Here is a 20,641-nt window from a genome sequence, read left to right as displayed (position 1 = left end):
AGACATGCAAATGTAAGGTAATCTCAAGGCAGGAGCTGCAGTTAATGAGGGTTGATGAGATAATCTGGTTAATTTATAAGTAATGTATTTACCTTAAGCAACAAGAAATCAAATGCCTGAGTGAAGGGCCCTTCTAAAAGGGAAACTGCAGCAGAAGTAATTCTGACGATGTTCTGCCCCACTGCCTAGTTTAAGAACCAAATTACCACCAAATCTGGTATAACAGGTCTTTATTTTCAGTGTCTATAACATAACGAGAGGGCTTGCATTTTGACATCAGAACCATGCAAAGCACCTATATACCGAGAACAAGATACTGAACGAGTGTCTCTCTCCTGCTACATGTGGAAAATTGAGGCAGGAAGACTTGAGTTTTCCTGTGCGTTCTGCTCTATCCTTCCACAAACCCACACCTGTGAGGGGTGATAATTAACCTTCATTCCAAACCAGACTATTTGCCACTGAACAGTACTCCACACTGGCCTAAGCTGCTCAAATATGCTTCTGTAAACTTCATCAAGGACCAAGTTCTGCTCTCAGTTTACAAGGACAAGGTCCAGAACATCTCCAGCTAGAGGAACAGATTTTAATCAGAGGTACTGAGTTAATAGAGAGCTGAATTTGGCTCAAAGGATGAACGTCTCCTCCATACAGAGGCCCCAAAAAGGTCCTTATTAATGTGCCAGACAGAGAGATGTAGAGACCACCCTAGGTAGAGAATTCACCCTAGGCTCAGAGAATTGTCATGTGCACAGAGGACAATTAGAGGACATCCTGAACTATTAAAAACCAGTGGTATAGAAAAATAAAAGGCATAAAATACCGAACCAAAAAGGTTCCAAATAAGGCATCTGCAGGTCCTGACTGGATGTGCTCCTGTTAGGTCGTCACCCTCCCAGCCAGGGTGGTGAGGAGCGACGCATTAGGATTGTGTTTCTGACCTCAGTCACCCAGGACTATATCCAACCAGAAGGGTTCAAGTTCTGTTTGAAACAAAGATAACAAAAAAAAAACCCCAAGCAAAACACAAACCAAGGAGGGTTCTTTTTGGTAAGTATTCCTTAGAAAACAAAATAAAAACATTAAAGCAATTTCTTTAAACGATTCTTTAAAAAACAGACAAGGTTCCTGTAAAGTAAAAATATATATCTATAGAAATAGAATATTAAGGTTTTTTGTTGGCTTTTTTCTTTAGAAAAAGACATTCAGTATCACGTCAGCGGATCCTGACCGACTCCTCACCCGCCTGCCGCCACAACTGCTGCTCCTTAAGGCAAAACATCAGGTTGGCACCGGCACAAGGGCCGAGCGCAGCGGGGCAGGCCCAGGCCCAGGCCCCAGCCCGGCCCCGGCGGGCGTCAGCGAGGCTGCCGGCTCCGCACGCTCACCGAGCCGTCCTCCAGGCCGAAGTATGCCGCCTCCGCCATGCCGATGAACAGCCCCGTCTCCACCACACCTGGCAACAACAGTGCACGGCCTGGTTAATGCCAGAGCTGCCCCAATCCTCTGCTCTGATTGTTGGCGGGGTAGGGGGCGGGTGGTAGGCAGTTTGGAGAGAGGTGTCCAAGCTCTTCCCAGGGAGGCCCTGGGAAGCCTTGTCCATGTGGCCACCCCAGAAACAAGCTCTCTCCTGAGTAAAAAACCACTCCCAAAGCTGCCTCAACTCTCACACCCTACTCCCCACTGTTACACCAACACAGTCCCGAGTGTGGCACTTTTAAATGGGCTGGAGCGATGGGCCGAGGGCACAGGGCCAAGTGCTGGGTCCCGTGGTTGGGCCACAACAACCCTAGGCAACATTATAGGCTTGGGGCAGAGGGGGCTGGAAAGCTGTACAGAGGAAAAGGATCGGGGGGTGTTAACTGACAGCAGCTGAACACGAGCCAGCAGTGTGCCCAGGTGGGCAAGAAGGCCAAGGGCATCCTGGCTTGTATCAGAAACAGTGTGAACAGCAGGACAAGGACAGGGATTGTCCCCCTGTACTCAGCACTGGTGACGCTGCACCTCATATGCTGTGTTCAATTCTGGGCCACTCAGTACAAGAGGGACACTGAAGTGCTGGAATGTGTCCAGACATGGACCAGAAAACTGGGGAAAGGCCTAGAGCAAAAGCCTGACAGGGACCTGGGGTTATTTAGTCTGGAGAAGAGGAGGCTGAGGGGAGACATCATAACCCTCTACAACTCATAGAATCATAGAATGGTAGGGGTTGGAAGGGACCTTTAGAGATCCTCTAGTCCAACCCCCCTGCAGAAGCAGGTTCACCTAGATCAGGTCACACAGGAACATGTCCAGGTGGGTCTTGAAGACCTCCAAGGAAGAAGCCTCCATAACCCCTCTGGGCAGCCTGTGCCAGGGCTCCGTCACCTCACAGTGAAATAGTTTTTTCTTATGTTGTGGAACTTTTTTGTGGAACTGTTTGTGTTCCAGCTTCATCCCATCATCCCTTGTCCTGTTACTATCTACTATAGAATAGAGGGATGTCCCAACCTCCTGACACCCACCCTTTAGATATTTATAAATGTTTATAAGATCACCCCTCAATCTCCTCTTCTCCAGACTAAACAGCCCCAGGTCCCGCAGACAGGAACTGACAGGAGGCTGTGGTGAGATGGGGGATCAGTCTCTTCTCCCAAGTAACAATGATGGGACAAGAGGAAATGGCCTCAAATTGCAGCAGGGGAGGTTTAGGTTGGAGATTATGAAGAACTTTTTCCCTGAGAGGGCTGTTAGGCACTGGCACAGGCTGCCCATCTCTGGACATATTTAGAAGACACACAGATGAGGTGCTGAGAGCCATGGGTTAGTGATGGGCTTGGCAGTGTGAGGTTAATGGTTGGACTCAATGATCTTAAAGGTCTTTTCCAAATAATATGATTCTCTAATTTTTCACCATCCAATGACCCATAGGAGCAACATTGCTGGCTTGTGTTCAGCTACATGGCCACCAGCTTACTCACTTGGCTTTTGAGCACACCTGAAAAAACTGTTAGACAACATCTGGGTAAAACTTCAAAGTTTAAAGACATGAGCTCTGCAATTTGTAGCCCAGTTGCAAATGTACTTTTGGTTGCATTTAATTATAGGGTGCTCCTAACTCCATAGCGATCACTGAGCCACAAGCCAGAGGCCACAAAAACAGAGGCCATGGGCTACCAGAAGTACAAAGTGGCCAGAATCCTCCCAAGTACCGCTGTATTTAGATTTTAAGTTTTGCTCATCCAATTCTGGGTAGGGAAGATGCTTTTCTCTCCTTAGCAGAAACATTTCTGAGCAGCAAATGGTGCTGAAACCTTCTCCACACCAACATGATGGAACAGGTCCCATCATTTATCACTCATCCCTCAACCAAGAGATGCAAGGAAGATATCCTTGCAGGGATGCTGCTTTGTTTGCTAACAGTATGACCAGCCACTGCTCCTTGCACAGAAACAGCTCTAATGATACAGATATTTGTACAGCCATGGGCAGCAACTGCATTAGGATAGAGCTGCACCAGGGATAGCCCAGAGCAGCTGCAGTCACGGGTTCCTTTACAGAATCACAGAATGGTAGGGGTTGGAAGGGATCTCTAAAGATCATCTAATCCAACCCCCATGCCAGAGCAGGTCTCCCTAGATCAGGTCACACAGGAACATATCCAGGTGGGTTTTGAAGACCTCCAGAGAAAGAGACTCCACATCCTCCCTGGGCAGCTTGTGCCAGGCCTCCCTCACCCTTAAAGAAGTTTTTCCTTAAGTTTAAATGGAACTTTTCGTGTTCCAGCTTTTGTCCATTACCCCTCAACCTATCACTACAGAGAAAATGCGTTGTCTCATCCTCTTGACATACACCTTTTAAATACTTGTAAGTTTTAATGAGATCCCCCATCAGTCTCTTCTTCTCCAGGCTATATAGTCCCAGGTCCCACAGCCTTTCCATGTATGAAAGATGCTCTGGTCCCCTGATCATCTTGGTGGACTCTATCCAGAAGTTCCTCTTGAGCTGAGGAGGCCAGAACTGAGGCCTCACCAGGGCAGAGTAGAGCAGAACCTCCCTCAACCTGCTGCCCACACTCTTTTTGATGCATCCCAGGATGCCATTGGCCTTCTTGGCCACAAGGGCACATTGCTGGCTCATGTTCAGTTTATTATCAATCAGGACTCCCGGGTTTCTCTCTGCAGAGCTGCTCTTCACCAGTTCAACCCCCAGCCTGTGCTGGTGCATGGGGTTGTTCCTTCCCAGATGTAGGACTCTGCACGTGTCCTTGTTGGACCTCATGAGGTTCCTCTCTGCCCATCTCTCAAGCCCATCGAGATCCTTTAGATCTGCTCCTGTTGAAGGTCCGAACCTGCCATCTACTGCTGACTGCGGGCAAGTGCAAATCACAGACACCTGGACAAGCCGAGGCAGGGGCAGCATGCCAGCAGTGGGAGTGCAGGAAAAAAAGAACATGGGTATGTTTCCAGTAAATCAGCCTTACAAGCAGCACTGAGGCATGCAAAACTACCCAACAGAAGCAACTAGAAGTGAGTGGCAATTCTTCACCCAGCTTGCACTCATGGCCTTTGCCTGCTCTGGGGTTTTCATTGTGCCAGGACAATGTATTGTGGCTCTGTGAGGATACAGAGGTTTGTGTAACAGGATCTCTATCTGTTCCTGCATGTTCTGACGACTACACAGTCAGTGAAAGCAGTTGTGTAATGGATTTCAGGGGCAGGAAGGTATCTGAGATAAACTCAAAAGACACACCAAAATGTATTCAAAAGCTGACCAGATTCATGAACAGCCTTTGCCAAAAAGATATCCAGACATGCCCAAGTCTATCTGCTGCTTCACAGTCCAAGCACTGCCACTGCCCCTGGGCAGACCTGGATCATCCAGAAGCAGCCCTAGCCTGGACAGCAGGTCTCTTGCAAGGCAGGAGGCTTTGCAGAGAGATTGTTTTGTTTACAGTGTGATCATTCACTGCTGCTCTTTGAGACAGCAATAGCATTATGCTGCACCCTGACAGCAAGGTGAACCCATAGGACTGCACAATGGTAATGGGATGCAGGGCTGCAAGCAGCTTCTGGGAAATTAACCCAGTGAGAAACCTCCCTCCCTCTAGAGGAAACCTCAACCCAGTAAGAAACCTCCCTCCAGAGTGCACCTGTGTATCCATTAAAAGTCCCTCTCTAAATGGGCACTAGGAGAGTAAGGAAGAGCACAGGACTGGTGTGCCTAAAGGAAACGGTGTCATAAGTCATCTGGCAGCACTTCAGGTTTTCACCACCATATGGAAATACCAGGTGGGTTCAGTCACACCAATATAGATGATAGAGCTTTCCAGTTGAAACAAATGTAGGGACCTGTAAAAGTGCACTAAACACAGACACACATTTCCTTATGCCCAGGGGAGAGCTCCCACAGTCAGGATATCTAGCATAGATCAAGCCTTACCAGCTTTGGGGTTTTGTTTTAAAACAGCAGCCATTACCTGGTATCATTTTTATAGCAGTGTTCACTTCACTCCATTCATGAACCTTGTCAAACTTCCAGTCCAGGATGAAGTTCCCGTTGTCTGTCACCACGGGACCCTGGGAACCAAACCCATTTGTCACCACCATGAGCTCCCAGCCAAGGCCTGTCACAGCCCTCCCTGGGACCAGCCACCCCTGCTGCAATGCTTTAGAGAGAGTCAAGGGCATCTTTTTCACAAGAGTAAAGCCAGATTATATTACAGGCAACTGAAACCAAAGTCTCCTCTGCTTCACCATGCTGCTAGATGCCATGGGGAGGTTTCAGAGTTGAACTGCTGCACTTCAGCATCCCTGATGTGCCCAACACGCTCTCAGGCCCAACAAAAGGAGCAATTGAGTCCTCTGAACAGAGCAGAGACAGCTGGGTCTGAGGACGAGGTGTTGCAACACAGGAGGGACCAGCACCCTCCAAGGACGTGGAGGCTGTGCTGGAGAAGCACAGATGTGCATTCCCTGAGCAAGACTGGTCTCAAGTTCACAGAGAAGGACTGATGTGCTCTTCTCAGGCACCTAACTGCAGCTTCCCAAGATCCTCTTGGGATTTAGATGTTTTAAAACCAAGCATTCTGCCCTCAGGCCTTAACTCCAGCCATTCCTACAGACAGTCCTCCTTTCCCCTGGCAAACCCTTGCTGCCCAAGCCAGGACAGGACAGTGGCAGCAGAGGCAAAGCAGCTTCAGTTTGATCTGGCTCTGTGTATCATGGAGGAGCCTGGGATGGAGCATTAGCTGCCCCACCAAATCAAGACTCTCTTTGGTAGCACAAACTGCCCTCCAGCCCCCAAACATCCCTGCAGAGCAGCAGGTCAGACCTGGCCTGGCAATCTCTCCTCTCCCTACCTCAAAGATCCTTGTTTTAGCTGCCAAAGAGCCTTTCCATGAGCAGCCTGAACACCTAAACACCCAGTTCCCAGTTCATTAACCAAAGTACAATTAGGAGGAATCACACAGAATGCCACTCATGGGAATGAAGGCCTGGATTTAACTTGATGAAAGGCCAGACCTCTGCTGCTCCAATTGCCCACGTTCAGGTGGCTCCTCTGGGGAAGCAGAGCTGATGAGACACGTACTGCTTTGCTCACAGCCATCCGCAGCTCCACCACACCGCCAAACTTTTTGGTCAGGGCTCTGGTGACAGGGACATAAGCCATGGGGATGACCTCGATGGGAATTCCCTTCTTCCACTGCTCCCCGAGGCTCTCAGATTTTTTCCTGAGGACACAGAGGTGGGATCAGCATCAGACATGACATCACCAGCACCACAGGCACATTTCCTCTTGCAAACCCTTCAAGCACAAGGCCTCGGAGGGCACAGAGCTCAGTTCATATGTGTAGGAAGAACCAGTTTAATGCATAATGCTTCACAAGCACTGTTTTTGACACGTTTTGGACAAGCAGGACATGGGTCATTTTTTCTACAGCCCTGCAGCTGTATGGACAGAAGAGGAAATATATCCTCTGCTGACAATCACAGAGCACAAAGAGCAGAGCAGCTCTTTCCCCACAAGCTCTGCTGACTCCTGAGCAGACCTGCTGAGTTGAAAGGTAAGAAAAAAAAGCTAAATTGAATTGCTGAAACACTGGAAGTCAGGCTCATTTGCACCTATTCCTACTCCCCTGACCCACTGGAAGGACAATACTGGCCTAACACAGACCCACCCTAATCCTCCCAAGGGACAGAGAGGTATAATGCACAGAAATATTTTCACCTGTAATCAGCAATAACAATGAAGCATTTTGCATATCCTGCAACTATCTTCTCCTGTGTCAAGCAGCCCCTGCAAAGGAGGGGGAAAAAAATTGTAATATAAAATTCAGAACACAGATTGCTCCTCAGTGTGCCTGATGCTCCTCAAGTCCAGTCCCCTCCATTGTGTTCTTGCTGGTTTTGGAGCTGTTTTTGCCTCATGCCAGGGCTCCTTCCCCTGCTCCATCACTTTACCCACCCTGCTCCTTGCACATGCTCTTGGTCAGGAGCCATCTCCCACATACACCCTACACAGGATCCCCTCAGCCTCTCCAGCCCACTACTGGAGACAGCCACAGCCAGGAGAGGTGGCCACAAGCACCATGCACAGACAGACAGCAAAGCTCACCCGCCACCTTTGATAAGGTTGAGGTCAGAGTCCACTTCATCTGCTCCATCAATGGCAACATCAAGCTGTAAGAAAAGGAGAAACTTGGTGTGGAAACCTCTGCCATGCAGCATGCAGGCAGTGCTATGAGTTCAGCTTGGGAGGGTGTCGTGTCACAGGCAGCAGCCAGAAATGTTATTATTATTAGAGCTGGGGTCACCTTGACAACCTGACCAGAGATGAGCATCTGATCATCCACCCAAAGACACCAGGCCCTGCTAAACCACAGGCATGGGAGAAAGAAACCCCAAACAACTGCTGACCTGCAAGGCACATAATTTCATCCTCTAGTATTGTCAGCTCCTGGGGAAAATCTTGGTCACAACACTTGAGAAACCTGGGATGCATTGTGGGCAGCAGGCTGAAGGAGGTTCTCCTCCCTATCTGCTCTGCCCTGGTGAGGCCTCATCTGGAGTCCTGTGTCCAGTTCTGGGCTTCCCAGCTCAAGAGGGACAGAGAACTGCTGGAGAGAGTCCAGTGCAGGGCCACCAAGATGATCAGGAGACTGGAGCATCTTCCTTATGAGGAAAGGCTGCAGGAACTGGGGCTGTTTAGCCTGGAGAAGACAAGGCTGATGTGGGACCTTATCAGTGTTGATAAATACCTAAAGGGCAGGTAGAATGGGGACAGTCTTTTCTCTGCAGTGCCCAGTGGCAGGACAAGGGGTAACAGGCATGAGCTGGAACACCAGAAGGTCCACTGGAACACAAGGAGAAACTTATTTGGTGCAGGCGAGGGAGCTCTGGCACAGGCTGCCCTGATAGAGTATGGAGGTTCTTTCTCTAGAGGTTTCCAAACCCACCTGGCCATGTTTCTGTGCCCCCTGATCGAAGGGAACCTGCTTTAGCAGAGGGTTGGGCTAGATGAGCTCTGGAGATCCCTTCCAAAGCCCACCATTCTGGAATTCTTTAACACTATATCCCCATCAGAGGCCAGCCAGCCTCAGCCTGGAAGAGATGTCATACAGCTGGAGGAAACACAACCAGCAGCTTACTTGCCATCTAAGGAGACAAGCACTAAAACAAGACTATGGCTTGGAGGAAAAAATAAATACACTAATTCTCACTCTTGTTCTGCAGCTGGCTGCATGAACTCTCATCCTCAGGGGAGGACAAAGGAGCCTGATGCTTTATGAAGGACGAGGTTAGAAGAAGGTCAGGTGAGGTCTCACCTCCGCAGTCTCACTTACCTCTGGATGTCGGTCCAAGTCACTTAGCGTTAAGCCATTCTGCAGGATCAGCTGACGGGCCTGTGCACCAAGAACACAGCAAACACCATTTACTGGCAGCAGGGAAGGAAAACAAACTCCTCATGTCATTTCCTCAGCTGTGACAAGGTTGGAGTCTCCCTGGGAGAGCTCCCTGTGCTGGTGAAGAGGCTGCAGACAGCGGCAGGAACACACGGTGAGGAGAAAATGATCCTTCCAGACTAGATTCTTTTTATCAAAAGAAAACCCTGATTTGAACTGAAGTGCTCAGATAGTGCAATGGGACTCCTAGGTTGAGGTGTCTCCATACTAAACAGCAGGAGGCCTCAACAGCTCGGTGGGAATCACTTGTGTTGTCTAAGCATCAGAGCAGACGTGGGATTTTTGAGTCCTGTGTTGCTTCAACTTGGACATCATTCTCCCTCCCACCCATCCAGCCCTGCTGATTTCCTTCAGCTGAAAAATGAGAGTAAGGAAATGAAATATTTACACCACAGCAATATTGGAATAACAATGAATGTATTTTTCATTGGGAACGAAACAAAGAAACTAAAAAAAAACCCCACCAAAGTCTGGGAAGCCTCCTGAAACTGCTCTTTTGTGGCTGTGATCTCCCCTTACTGAAGTAGCCATTTATTTCCCTCTAGTGGCAATACAACACAGAGCATCCAGAGCTACCCTCCTCTTCATCTGGAGTTACTCTCCACTTAGTTGGCCAGTTTAAACAGAAGCTCAAGCTTAGAGAGCCTTCAATGGGCTGAACTTTCTGTGTTACAAAGCATCTTCTGAGTGAGACTCCCTTTATGCACAGAATCTGTGAGTCTGAACTTCCTACCATGCTGTAGTTAGTCCCAAGAAACCAATGTGTGACAGCCTGCATCAATTGACCCCCTGAAATTTTACCCACTAAGTGCATCAGTTGCATGTCTTGGCACTCCAGAATCATTAAGAAGAGTTAGCAGGTGCTACTCCTGGCAATGAGATAGGATTTGAATCGTTTCTCGTGGTATTTCATAGCATGCAGTTTTAACACCCACAGGCTGTGGGTTCTTGATCTGTGCACTAGAATTGCCCTAAGGACACACAAAATAAAAAGAAGAAAAACCAGTGGGTTTTACATTCATTATGTGGTGTCCAAGTAAAGAGATTTCAGGTATCTGGGAATCAACAGCATTGAAAAACACTGTGCTGCACATGCAGGCCAGATCCTGACCAGTCAGCAGCGTGGAAACAAAGTGGCTCTGAACTTCAGGCTCTCTGCTTGCAAAGTGGTGGGAGCAGAGCAGCAGTAATCAAAAGCAGAGCTCCCACAACTGGGGAAAAAGCAATTGAAACTGTGCAGCACTTGCCAAGAACAGTCTCACTCCGTGCTCTCAGCACACGTCCCAGTGAAAAGAAACAATGCAAAGGCCAAGGGACAGATACTTACCCCTGCTCTAGCTTTACTGATGGTGATGGAACAACCCAACCTGACAAGAGGGAAGGGAGGAGAATAAAAGCCCACTGAAACCAATTCTTCTTTGTCAATGACCTCAGGAAGCCATTTATGCCTGTACATAGCAAAAACCAGATGCTGTTTTGCTGATCTGGGAACGCTTCACTTGGAACTGTGTGCAATCTAAGAGACTGCAAAAGATACAAGGCAACCCCGTATCTGGGGGGGTTGGGCTCCTGAAGGTGTGCAATCTGCCTCTTTCCTTTAACAGCAACGTATCCTAACACTTCAAGGTAGGGCAGACTCCAGCTCACAGTCACTACAAGAGCTTTATTTTCTGTGAGATCCAAAGACTGAACTCAGAGCACTCTTCCTAGGTTCAAATGGAACATGGTATCTCAAGATAGGGGATCATTTTAGAGAGATCCAAGACAGACTCTCACCACAGTCTATATCTGAAAGAGAGGTACTGGTAGTTTTCACTTGTTGCCCTTTGCAGCAGTTTGCATTATGTCTCAGTCCGACACCGGTTGTTTGCAAGAGCTGGGAAAAGAGAGAGTCCCATTGTCCCACACTCAAAAGAACATCTGTAGGGTAAGAGGATGTAAAGTTTTCATAAGACTTTAGGATAATTCAGGTTGATTATTCGACCTCCAAGTCAAAGCAAGGGTCAGCTACCAGGCTTTGCCCACTCAAGTCTTGAAAACCTCAAAGAAAGGACTCTGCACAGCATCACTGCTTGACTGTCCTCACAGGGAAAATGTTGTGAGAGAAGTACAATCCCAAGGTCCACACCAAGACCAGGAAAAGGACACATGCCCAATTCCTAGACCAGGGCATTGCCACCCAGCCTTGAAAACTCTGCAGGTGGTCCCCCACCTCTGTGTCTGAAGGCAGAGAGGCAGCTCAGAAGCTTCCCCAGCAGTTCTGCATTTCACCACCAATCTGCTTTCTCTCCCTTCTTGCAAACCTCTCAACATCTGGCTTGGTAGAAGCCAAGTCCTGCAAAAGCTGCACAGCAAAGAAAAGATTCAGCTGATTTCTCCTCTGCAATTTCTTATAAAAGCCAGCTGATGCATTTCAAGTTCCTCTCAAAAACACGTGAGCTTGCTATTATTGCTTGCAGGGTGATTTTTACAGCTTTCAGGGCTTGATACAGAATCAAAAGGAGACCAAGTGTCTCCGATGAGTTTTGCATTCTGAGTCTGCTTCACCACTAAACAGCCTTTTTCTGCAAGCAGGATCCAGAGTAAGCCACACACCACCAGTGACACAACCAGCATTGCCACACTGGTTAAAACACACCTCCTAGCACTCGGGCATCCCTGGAGCTGAGGTCAGGGTAAGACAGCACCCAGCTTCATCAGGTCTCTCTGCATCCCCACTGCTTTCAGGCAACTGGCACAGCAGTGAGCTGGTCCAGAGAGCAGTGTAGTTGCGTCCCACAGCCAAAGGGAAGACTCCCTGTGCGAGTGTTTGGAGTAGCAGAAAGCAAAGGAGGAAAGTACTCACCTGAAAAGATGTAGGGATGCAGACAATGGTCAGGTTCTCCTCTTTCACCCGCTCAGCTGTACGAAAGAAGAAAAAGCAGAAGCTTCAGTTTGTTCATTGCAGAAGGAAAAAAACACACCAACTTTCACTTTAAGAAATCTCAGCTCAGACCAGTCCCTTTGAATCACTGCAATTACTTGCTTGGCTTGCAAATAACTCAGTCATGCTCAAAAAGCAAACAGGTGCCACCCAGCACAGACTAAGGCTCAGTTTCTACAGTCAGAAACGTTTCAACACCCACCCTGGCTCAGCCCAAGACACCATGAGCCATTAACCTTTGTGTCTCCAGCAGCAGAGGAGCCTTGTCAGCAAACTGTCAGCAGGGAAATTAGCCCCACTCCCCTCTCTCACTCCATTAGACAGGTTTTGCTGCACTCCTTGTAAACAGAAAGCTTCAGCAGCTGTCTGAAAGGTTTTCTGGCTTGTTGCCTTGGGGACATCACATTCATTTATTACAGAGTATTTAAATATATGGCAGGGAAAGTACTAATAAAAGACAGTATTCCATTAAATGGAAGGAAATATTTCCTCCCTTAGGTTAACCTCAAATGACTAAAGTTTATTACCAAGATATCATTATGGGCAAAATGTTATTTTAGTCATTACAATACTTAGGCATAAGCCAACAGCCTGACAGTCAGCAACTGCTCTTGCACCACAGCAAACACACAGGCTACATGCTCTGTTACTCTCATAGGAAAAAGGTTTTTCCTCTTCAAGTGGAACTTCTTGTGTTCCAGTTTGTGCCCGTTACCCCTTGTCTTGTCGTTGGGCATTACAGAAAAAAAAATGGCCCTATCCTCTCAACACCTACCCTTCAGTTAGTTATCTGCACTGTTAAGGTCCTCCCTCAGCCTTCTCCAGGCTAAAGAGCCCCTGATCTCACAGCCTTTCCTGGTTTGGGAGATATTTCAGTCCCCTCAGCATCTTGGTAGCCCTGTGCTGGACTCTGTCCAGCAGTTCTGTTTGCACTTGTGAAATGAGGAGCTCAGAACTGGACACAATACCCAGATGTGGCCTCTCCAGAGCAGAGCAGACGGGAAGGAGAACTTCCCTCAACCCTCTGTGCTCAGACCTGAACCCCTCTCACCCATCCTGGGCTGGGGAACAGCTCTGCCCCAGGGAGCTCAAGGTCACCAGGGACTTTCCAGCCATGCAGAGCCACCCAGGCAGGACACACTGAACTCTGCTTCTGAGCAAGTGCCCCAAGAACAGGACTGAGGATGCACTCCCAACTGTCACACACAGCTGCTCTGTTTTGCATCCAAGGACAGCAAAGCAGGAGGAGGTACAGCACCTCCAGGAGCAGATCTACCCTCGGGCTCAGAGTGCCCTGCAAAGGGGACTGTAAGCCTCAGTCCTGTGTGATGAGGCATGAGGATAATTACCCTCATTCACTTGGCAAAAATGCTTTTCCCTCACTTGAATATTTTGCTGAAATTTTATGAATCACACCTTGAGCAAACCTGTACCTGGGACAAGCAGATAAACCTAGCTGTAGGGTATAAAAAAACCACAGAAGGATTTCTCACTCCTCCTTTCCTTTACACCCCAGCAGGACCCTCAGTGTGAATGCTGTGGATGTGAGCAAGCAGCCTCAGCTGCATACAAATGGGTTAACGGAAGCAGAGCAGCTGCATGGCCCAAAGCCACAAAGCGAGTCGGGACTGAGCAGAGCTGGAGCCAAAGGAGGAGTTCAGCTCCAGTTTGTGCTGGGTGCCAGTACAGCATTCCTGGCTGTATGGGGAGAACAGGTGGCAAATCATTACCTCCTCGGGACTCTGTGCAATAAATTTGGAGCACAAGAGCCAGTTTTAACCTTTAGCTTCAAGGAGGACACAGCAGTCAGTGAGCAGGCCCCATGTATCAGCTCCAAGTCAGTATCCAGTCAATTTAACATGGTTTGTGAAGTAGCTGGGATGTCTGGGCAAGGGGACGTTCAGCAGTGGGAGGGTCCCGAAGGGGAGCATCCTACCTAATCGCTGCACCGCATGGACAATCGTAGACCCGCTTCCGATCCCAAGAACTTGATTGTTCTGCAAAGCAAAGAGAGGCAGAGGAGAGCTGTTACTGGGGGCTCAGCACAGGGGCTGCCTGCTTCTCTCAGGAGCCTCAGTGTTATAAATACATGCAAGACAAACCTTGCCCAGAGATGCACGCTGACACAAAACACCTTAGCACGCTGCAGGCAAGGAACGGAACACACAGTGCCAGTGAGGGCATGATCACTATCTGTGGCTAAGGGATTTTAAGTAACTTGCCCTTCCCTTAAAGGACACATGCTCAAGAAATACCCCCACTGTTTGACTCTCGGGGTGTTCAATGCACGCTCACTGTTGGTTTCTGGCACTCCATGGACCCCTTCCTGCCGGAAAGCTGGGAGTTTCAGACAATACCACAGAGGAAGAAGCTGAAACAACCTCAAGATAACATCTCCCAAGGAAGCCACACAGTAAAAGCCCAGGTTTGCTGCCAACGGTGTTGTTAGTAAATGGTAGGGATGCACCAGCAGCCAAAGCAAAGCGCACAGCCATTCCTGAAGTGCAATAAAAAGCACCCTCTGAAACAGAATAGACAATTACTTATATGACAGTCCAGCAACACGCTTGAAAGATGGGTGAGCCTGGTAGTGTATGCTGAAGAGGATCACATTTTAACCACAGCTCAGCCCTGGACTTTCTCTGCTTACGTTTAAGAAGGATTGTTACCATCCCATCCACAACAGACATTCTCATCCGCAACAGACATGCTTCTAAAGGTGCTGCAGGTTGAGGGTGGATGTGTGCATTTGTGTTATCTCCCCAAGAAGATGGTCTTAGATGTACATCTCTTGTTTATCATCACCTCAATCTCCCATCCACTGAAGCTACCTGAGGCCTCTAGCACACTTTCAATGCATTGCCCCTCTCTGAATGAGATTCAAAGCTTAAATTGACTTAAGGAGGTCCAACGTCACTCCAGGGACTTCAGATGTGAAAGATGTTAAGCCAGTCAGAGAGGAGGGCACAGAGCTGATGTGCGTTATCTCTTGGACATTAGACGGGTCTGGAGCTCTCTCCCTGGAGCTCTGGCAAATCCAGAGTTTAGCAGCTGTGGAAAAAGCTACACCTGCAGTATTTCAACCAGCTAAAATCTTACTGACATGCACGCCTGCCTGGAAAGGTGGAGCTCAAGGCAGGTCACGTTCCTCTGAGATTAATCATTTCCCTTGCTTCTAGTTAAAAACTTAAAAAAACAAAGTTCAGCACACAACCAGAGACCCAGCTGATGTCCCAGCCCTCACTCATCCCTGTGACTCTGCAAAAGACAGAGAAAGCAGCAGATCACAGCTGAAACCCAATTGCTCCCTAGGTCCTCAGCTTCCCCTGCTCAGCAGGCAGAGCCAAGCGTGGCCAGATGAGGAAGGGGCAAGCAAAGCTTTTCGGGGGCTGGTGGGACACAGGCAGTACCAATGTTCCCCAGAGACTCGTTTTGACCTGGGAAGAGACAGTTTCTTCTCTTGGCCCTCATTTCTAGAGGGTGGGACAGCTTCATGAAGCAGCTGGATGTCCTAAAGGGATGGGGAAAGCCTCAGCATCAGCCACTCTACTGTGATGAAGAGAGTTCAGAAGGTCCCAGCCCATCGCCGGTGATAAACGCCTGCCTGCAGTGAGGATGGGTGAAGCTCCCTCCCTTAGGCAGTGGCAAGACTTTGGTCAAAGCAGATTTCCCAGAAAAATAGTTTAATCCAGTCTAAACTGGTGCTGTCACAACCCCTGCCTTACCATGACTCCAGCTCTCCCTCCTCAACTCCAAGCCCAAACCAGGGCAAAACCAGCCAAAAAAGCATCATCCACTTTTAAAAATCAGGACGAATGCTGGCGAGAAGCAGAGGACAAGATCAGCATGCAAGGATCAGATCCAGCTCACAGCACCCCATGCAACAAAAAAGACATTTCAGGTTCCTTAACAAAGCCCCAGCAAACAAAACCAAGGCACTGAGCCACAGCACAGCTGAGGGTCCATGTATGGAGTCCATGAGCAGAGTGAGTAGCAACCAAGCATTGTCCCTGCTAACCCAGGGGCTGAGGGATGCGTCCCAGCATTTGAGATACCAACCAGGCAATGCAAACCAAGTAGCTGTCAGCAGCAGCACACGGGCTGGCTAGTCCAATGTGTTTCCAGGACTAGGATTTACGTGAGCAAACTGCAGGAGATAAATCCAGTCCAAAGCCCAAAATTTCCTCTTAATAATCCTCAGCCCTCTAGGGCAGAAGGACCTACAGCTCTCACCCATCTTTTCATTTCTGTCAGAAATGCCAACAGGGCCTGCCTTGAGGTGTTGTATAAACACAAAGCCAGCTCTCCCCAAGCAGCTTATAGTTCTAAAGCCCCAAGCCCTGGGCTAGCCTCACTCCTCCCAGCCACCATAGCAGCACAGCCCACAGCTTCCGAGCTTGGTGATCTCAGTGTCTGCTCCAGTACTGGGGAACTCGGCTCCTACAGCTGCCAGGGAAAAAGTGCTGTGGGAAAACACATCAATCTGCCTTTAATTTTTAAAAATAAAGAATAAAAAGTTATCTTCTCCTAATCCCCCAGGAGCTGCTGCACTGGCCCAAGCCAGGAACGAGCGTGAAGGAGAGTAACCAAGTGAGGAGTCTGACCTAGTACCAGTATCAAGTCCACAGTGCCAGGGATTTACAGCAGTTAAGCAGGGGAGGTTTGTCCAGCATAACCCTGAAGCCAGGGACATCTCCCACATCCTGCTGCCATGCAAAGAAGGGAGTTTGCAGCTTTGCTTTGAGCCGTTACTGCTCCCTTCATTAACAGCAATAACACTAATGATCCATTACCAACAGCAGCTGCACCCTGACAGTGCAGACTCAGGGGGACACCACCTAACTCCTTGGCAGCAACTGTAACCTGCTTCTCCACCATTCCCTCAAACTGACTGGCACAGCAAACATTGCAGTATCACCTCAACTGCTGAATATTTTACTTAATCAGCCTGGCTAGCTGAACTTTCATCAGCTAGGACATGGCCAGAAACGTTATCCTAAGTGTACTTCACCACAAACCAGCACAAAGGCCAGCTATCACACTAGGAAAAGTCCAAAATCAAGAGTTGCTGTTTTACCCCAAATCAAAGGTGCACTCAGCTCACGCTAACTCACAGCAGTGGTTGTGCCTCATCTCCACACCTTGTAACATGAATCTTTCCTCCTGTAACTCCTCAATGCAGAACTTTGGGGCTTGTTTTAGGTAAGAAAGAGGGGGTTTATGCAACTGCTAGTCTGTTCCCCAGGCTCCCCCACTCCTCTGACAGCTTTTGAGCATGTTGGGCTGGCAGCGGGTAGGTCTCAGCATGTGGCTGTGCTCTGTGCAGGCAGGGACAGACTGCTCTGAAGAAGCAGAGGCTGCAAAACAAGGGAAATGTTTGTGGAGCACCAGGGAAGCCACCAGCAACGGAACCTTGAGACATCAACCCAATGGGGGGAAGCGGGAAGGAAGGGGGACTTTTTGTCCTCTGAATGCTAACACCGACCTTCTTGGCAGCGATTCTACACCCATTTCATCACTGCTGTTGCAAAAGGACTTGCACAGCAAACACTGAGATAAACTATTGCGTGACTTTAACCGTTGATCTTCCAAGTATTCATTATAAACCTGTGCCAAAACTCACAGAGTTCCAGTCCTATCTGACCTTCAAGGGATTGATTCAAGCCCCCTGTTGCATTTCCCTTTGTGCATCGGACAGGACATGACCTCCTAGTCAGGGGCTGTTGCTCCTTGCTTGGGCACTGGGTGCCAGCAGCAGAGCACCCCAGGCCTGGGGAAAGGAACAGGACATAGCATTCACCTAAACTCCCACCACAGCCCAGCTCACAGGATGGTGCATGGTTAAAGTTTGGAGGTGCAAGGAGTTACCCTAAACTTGAGGTGCATCATACCAAGCCAGGCAAGGCACAGAGCCACTGCCTGGGAGGTGTGTGCTGGGCAAGCATGGAGACTACAAGGCAAAAGTAGTTTTCTGCCTTCTCTCTAGTCTAAAGGAGTGCAGTTTAAAGTGAAGATGAGGTTCGGTGGGGCCCATCCATGCACCTCATGGTCTCTCCTTGTACTCCAGTACCATCCATGCTTTTGGGGGGTGAGAGGGGGCTAGGGATCTGTGCAACTCGTCCATGCACCCTGGGGCTGCTCCATGAAACCTGGAGCCCGTCATGCACTCCCAAGCCCTGAGAGGCTCTGTGCACCCCATGGCCGCTCTGTGTATTAGGGGTCCCTGCACCCCGGGGCCACACTGTGTATTTGGGAGTCTGTGCAACCCAGAGCCCCTCCAGCACTCGGAGGCTCCGAGCACCCCACGACCACTCCATGCATTAAGGGTGTCCCTGCACCCGGGCACTGCTCCGTGCACTCCAGGTTCTTCCCTGTACTCCGAAGCCTCTCCGGCACCGGGAGGCTCCAAGCACCCACGGCCACTACTCTATGTATCAGGAGTTCCTGCCTCCCGAGGACCCTCCGGCACTGGGAAGCTCCGAGCACCCACAGCCACTCCATGCACTGAGGGAGTCCCTGCACCCCGGCACTACTCCGCACACTCCGGGGTCCGTCACTGCACCCCGGAGCCCGAAGGGGGCGGCCCGGGAGGCTCCGTGCACCCCACGGCCGCTCCGCGCCCGGGGCGCTCCCTGCCCGCAGCGGCACCGCACGCACCGGGACGGGGGGCCGCGCCCCCGCGCCCCGCCGGGCTCCGTCCCGTCTCACCTGGACGTGCTTGTCCACCGCGGCGTAGGCTGCCCGCCTCTTGGCCTCCTCGGCCATGCTGCCGCCGAGCCTCCCGCGGGCCAAGCCGCGCCTCCCCGCCGCCGGCCCCGCTCGGCCCCTCCGCGGCGGCCGGGCAGGCAGCGCCGTGTGGCGGAGCGGGCCGAGCCGGCCGAGGAGCCGCATGCCGCCGCGGCCCGCCCCCCGGGGGGCTCTCCCGCACGGGCTGGGGGCCTGGCCCGAGCCGCTTCCCTTCCTCCTCCTCCTCCTTCTCCTCTTCCTCCGGGAGGATGGGACTTGTAGTGCTGCGAGCCGCGAACTACGGCTCCCACAATGCACGACCGAGCTCGGCACGGCACGGCGCGGCATGGCATGGCTCGGCTCGGCGAGTCGGCTGCGCCTGCTGCACCCCCCGAACCGCGGAGCAACTTGTTTTATCGATGTATATAGATGTATATATACCGATCCACCGGATCTGCCAGGATGGAGGGATTGAGGCTTTCCCGCAAAGCGCAGAGGAGTGGAAAATGTTCCACCTGGAAGCGCTAAGGGAGGAGAGGAGGTGGCAGGGGGCGGCCAGTGCAACGAGCTCAGGGGGTTAGTTGAACCCTGCCTGGGCTTCCAGAGGTGCTAAGGAAGAGCCTTTCTCGGAGTTTGACACAAACTTTGTGGTACTGTCTCACTCAAAAGTTGTTATGTTTGTTGGAGGCTACGGAGGGGCAAGCCCAGGCCAGTCCCAGCTGGGAACAGACGCTGTCCCAGCAGTCACAGGTAGGAACACAGGGATGACAAAAATCGCTGGTCCTCTGAGCACAACATTATCAGCCAGCACTCACTTGTCCTTATCCCAGCCTGGACCCACACAGTCAGGCCTGGGAGCCACGCATGACCACGCACAAGCATCTCCCTTTCTCTCCAAGCTGCAGTCCCACCAAGATGGATGAGAGTTGCAGGGATATACCACTCACTGCTCACTCCAAGGTCAGACCACATTGCTTAGAGAATCACATAGTTTATTTTTTTAGGTTTGTACAACAGAAAAGCCCCCACCGGTTTGTTCTTTGTTTAATTGTGTATGTGACTTACCGGTTTTGTTGCCAACCTCTGCAATTCTGCTCTGAAGAAGCTAGAAAGGCTTCTTTTTGTTTTCCCTGGGTAATGTTTGAACAATGAGGTGATATTTCAACAAAGACTCTATTATCACCACCCAGCTTTATCTCACCTTTCTACAGGAAGCAGGTGACTTGCTACTGAGAGAGAGCAGCACGTGATGGCCATACCATAGGGTTGTTTGGTGTTTGCTGCTAGCTGGCCATGATCTTTCCTGTATGTGAACCATTCTAAAATGCAAATACACATATCTAATGGGGTATCTGTTTCATCAAGAATCAGCCTCTGGTGGTGTTTTCTTCCACAATGCATTAATATTAGATGCACCTATAGTAAGTTTGCAGATGACACGAAGATGGGTGGAAGTGTTGATCTGCTTGAGGGCAGAGAAGCCTTACAGAGAGATCTGAATAGGCTGGATGGCTGGGCCAAGGCCAATGCCATGAGTTTCAATAAGGCCAAGTGTTGGGTCCTGCCCTTGGGCCACAACAACCCCCAGCAGTGCTACAGGCTTGGGGAGCAGTGGCTGGAAAGCTGCCAGGCAGAGAGGGACCTGGGAGTGTTGGTTGGCAGCGGCTGAACATGAGCCAGCTGTGTGCCCAGGTGGGCAGGAAGGCCAGTGGCATCCTGGCCTGGATCAGGAACAGTGTTGTCAGCAGGAGCAGGAAGGTGACTGTTCCCCTGGACTCAGCTTTGATGAGGCTGCACCTCATACTGTCCTGTTTTGGGCCCTTCTCTACAAGAAGGACATTGAGGTGCTGGAGAGGATCCAGAGGTGAGCTGCCAAGCCAGGAAAGGATTTGGAACACATCTCAGATGAGGAATGGCTGAGGGGTCTGGGGCTGTTTAGCCTGGAGAAAAAAGAAGACTCAGGGGAGACCACATCGCTCTCTACACCTACCTAAATGGAAGTTGTAGCAAGATGGGGGTCGGTCTGTTCTCCCTAGAAACAAGCAATA

The 20,641-nt window shown here is 50.1% G+C and overlaps 1 protein-coding gene across 2 annotated transcripts; it reads right to left on the bottom strand.

Annotated features, from left to right (window-relative positions):
* Positions 1-213: 213 nt before the first annotated feature.
* On the bottom strand, positions 214-18,843 carry RPIA (ribose 5-phosphate isomerase A). 2 transcript variants are annotated; one of them, XM_061993890.1, is made up of 10 exons: positions 18,576-18,843; positions 13,804-13,864; positions 11,790-11,845; positions 8,825-8,884; positions 7,597-7,661; positions 7,210-7,278; positions 6,571-6,712; positions 5,459-5,558; positions 1,389-1,456; positions 214-1,267 (listed from the first exon to the last, which is right to left on the bottom strand). In XM_061993890.1, exons 1-10 carry the CDS (start codon positions 18,756-18,758, stop codon positions 1,217-1,219), a joined length of 855 nt encoding a protein of 284 aa, XP_061849874.1. In that variant the 5' UTR covers positions 18,759-18,843; the 3' UTR covers positions 214-1,216. The 2 variants fall into 2 exon arrangements, with proteins under 2 accessions (XP_061849874.1, XP_061849875.1); XM_061993891.1 differs by having other exon boundaries at positions 214-1,456.
* Positions 18,844-20,641: the final 1,798 nt, after the last annotated feature.

Source organism: Colius striatus, chromosome 3, assembly GCF_028858725.1.
Source record: "Colius striatus isolate bColStr4 chromosome 3, bColStr4.1.hap1, whole genome shotgun sequence".
NCBI classification, from domain to species: Eukaryota; Metazoa; Chordata; class Aves; order Coliiformes; family Coliidae; genus Colius; species Colius striatus.
Note: the sequence above shows the minus strand (reverse complement) of the source record. Positions and strands in the feature narration are given on the sequence as shown.

What these genes read in the sequence shown, in the direction of transcription:
- RPIA (XM_061993890.1), bottom strand. Translation starts at nt 18,758, where the DNA reads ATGCGGCTCCTCGGCCGGCTCGGCCCGCTCCGCCACACGGCGCTGCCT. An exon ending in GGATGGCTGTGAGCAAAGCA is followed by an intron (nt 5,559 to 6,570) that starts GTACGTGTCTCA and finishes TTTGGTTCCCAG; the next exon opens with GGTCCCGTGGTGACAGACAA. An exon ending in TCGGCCTGGAGGACGGCTCG is followed by an intron (nt 1,268 to 1,388) that starts GTGAGCGTGCGG and finishes TTTTGCCTTAAG; the next exon opens with GAGCAGCAGTTGTGGCGGCA.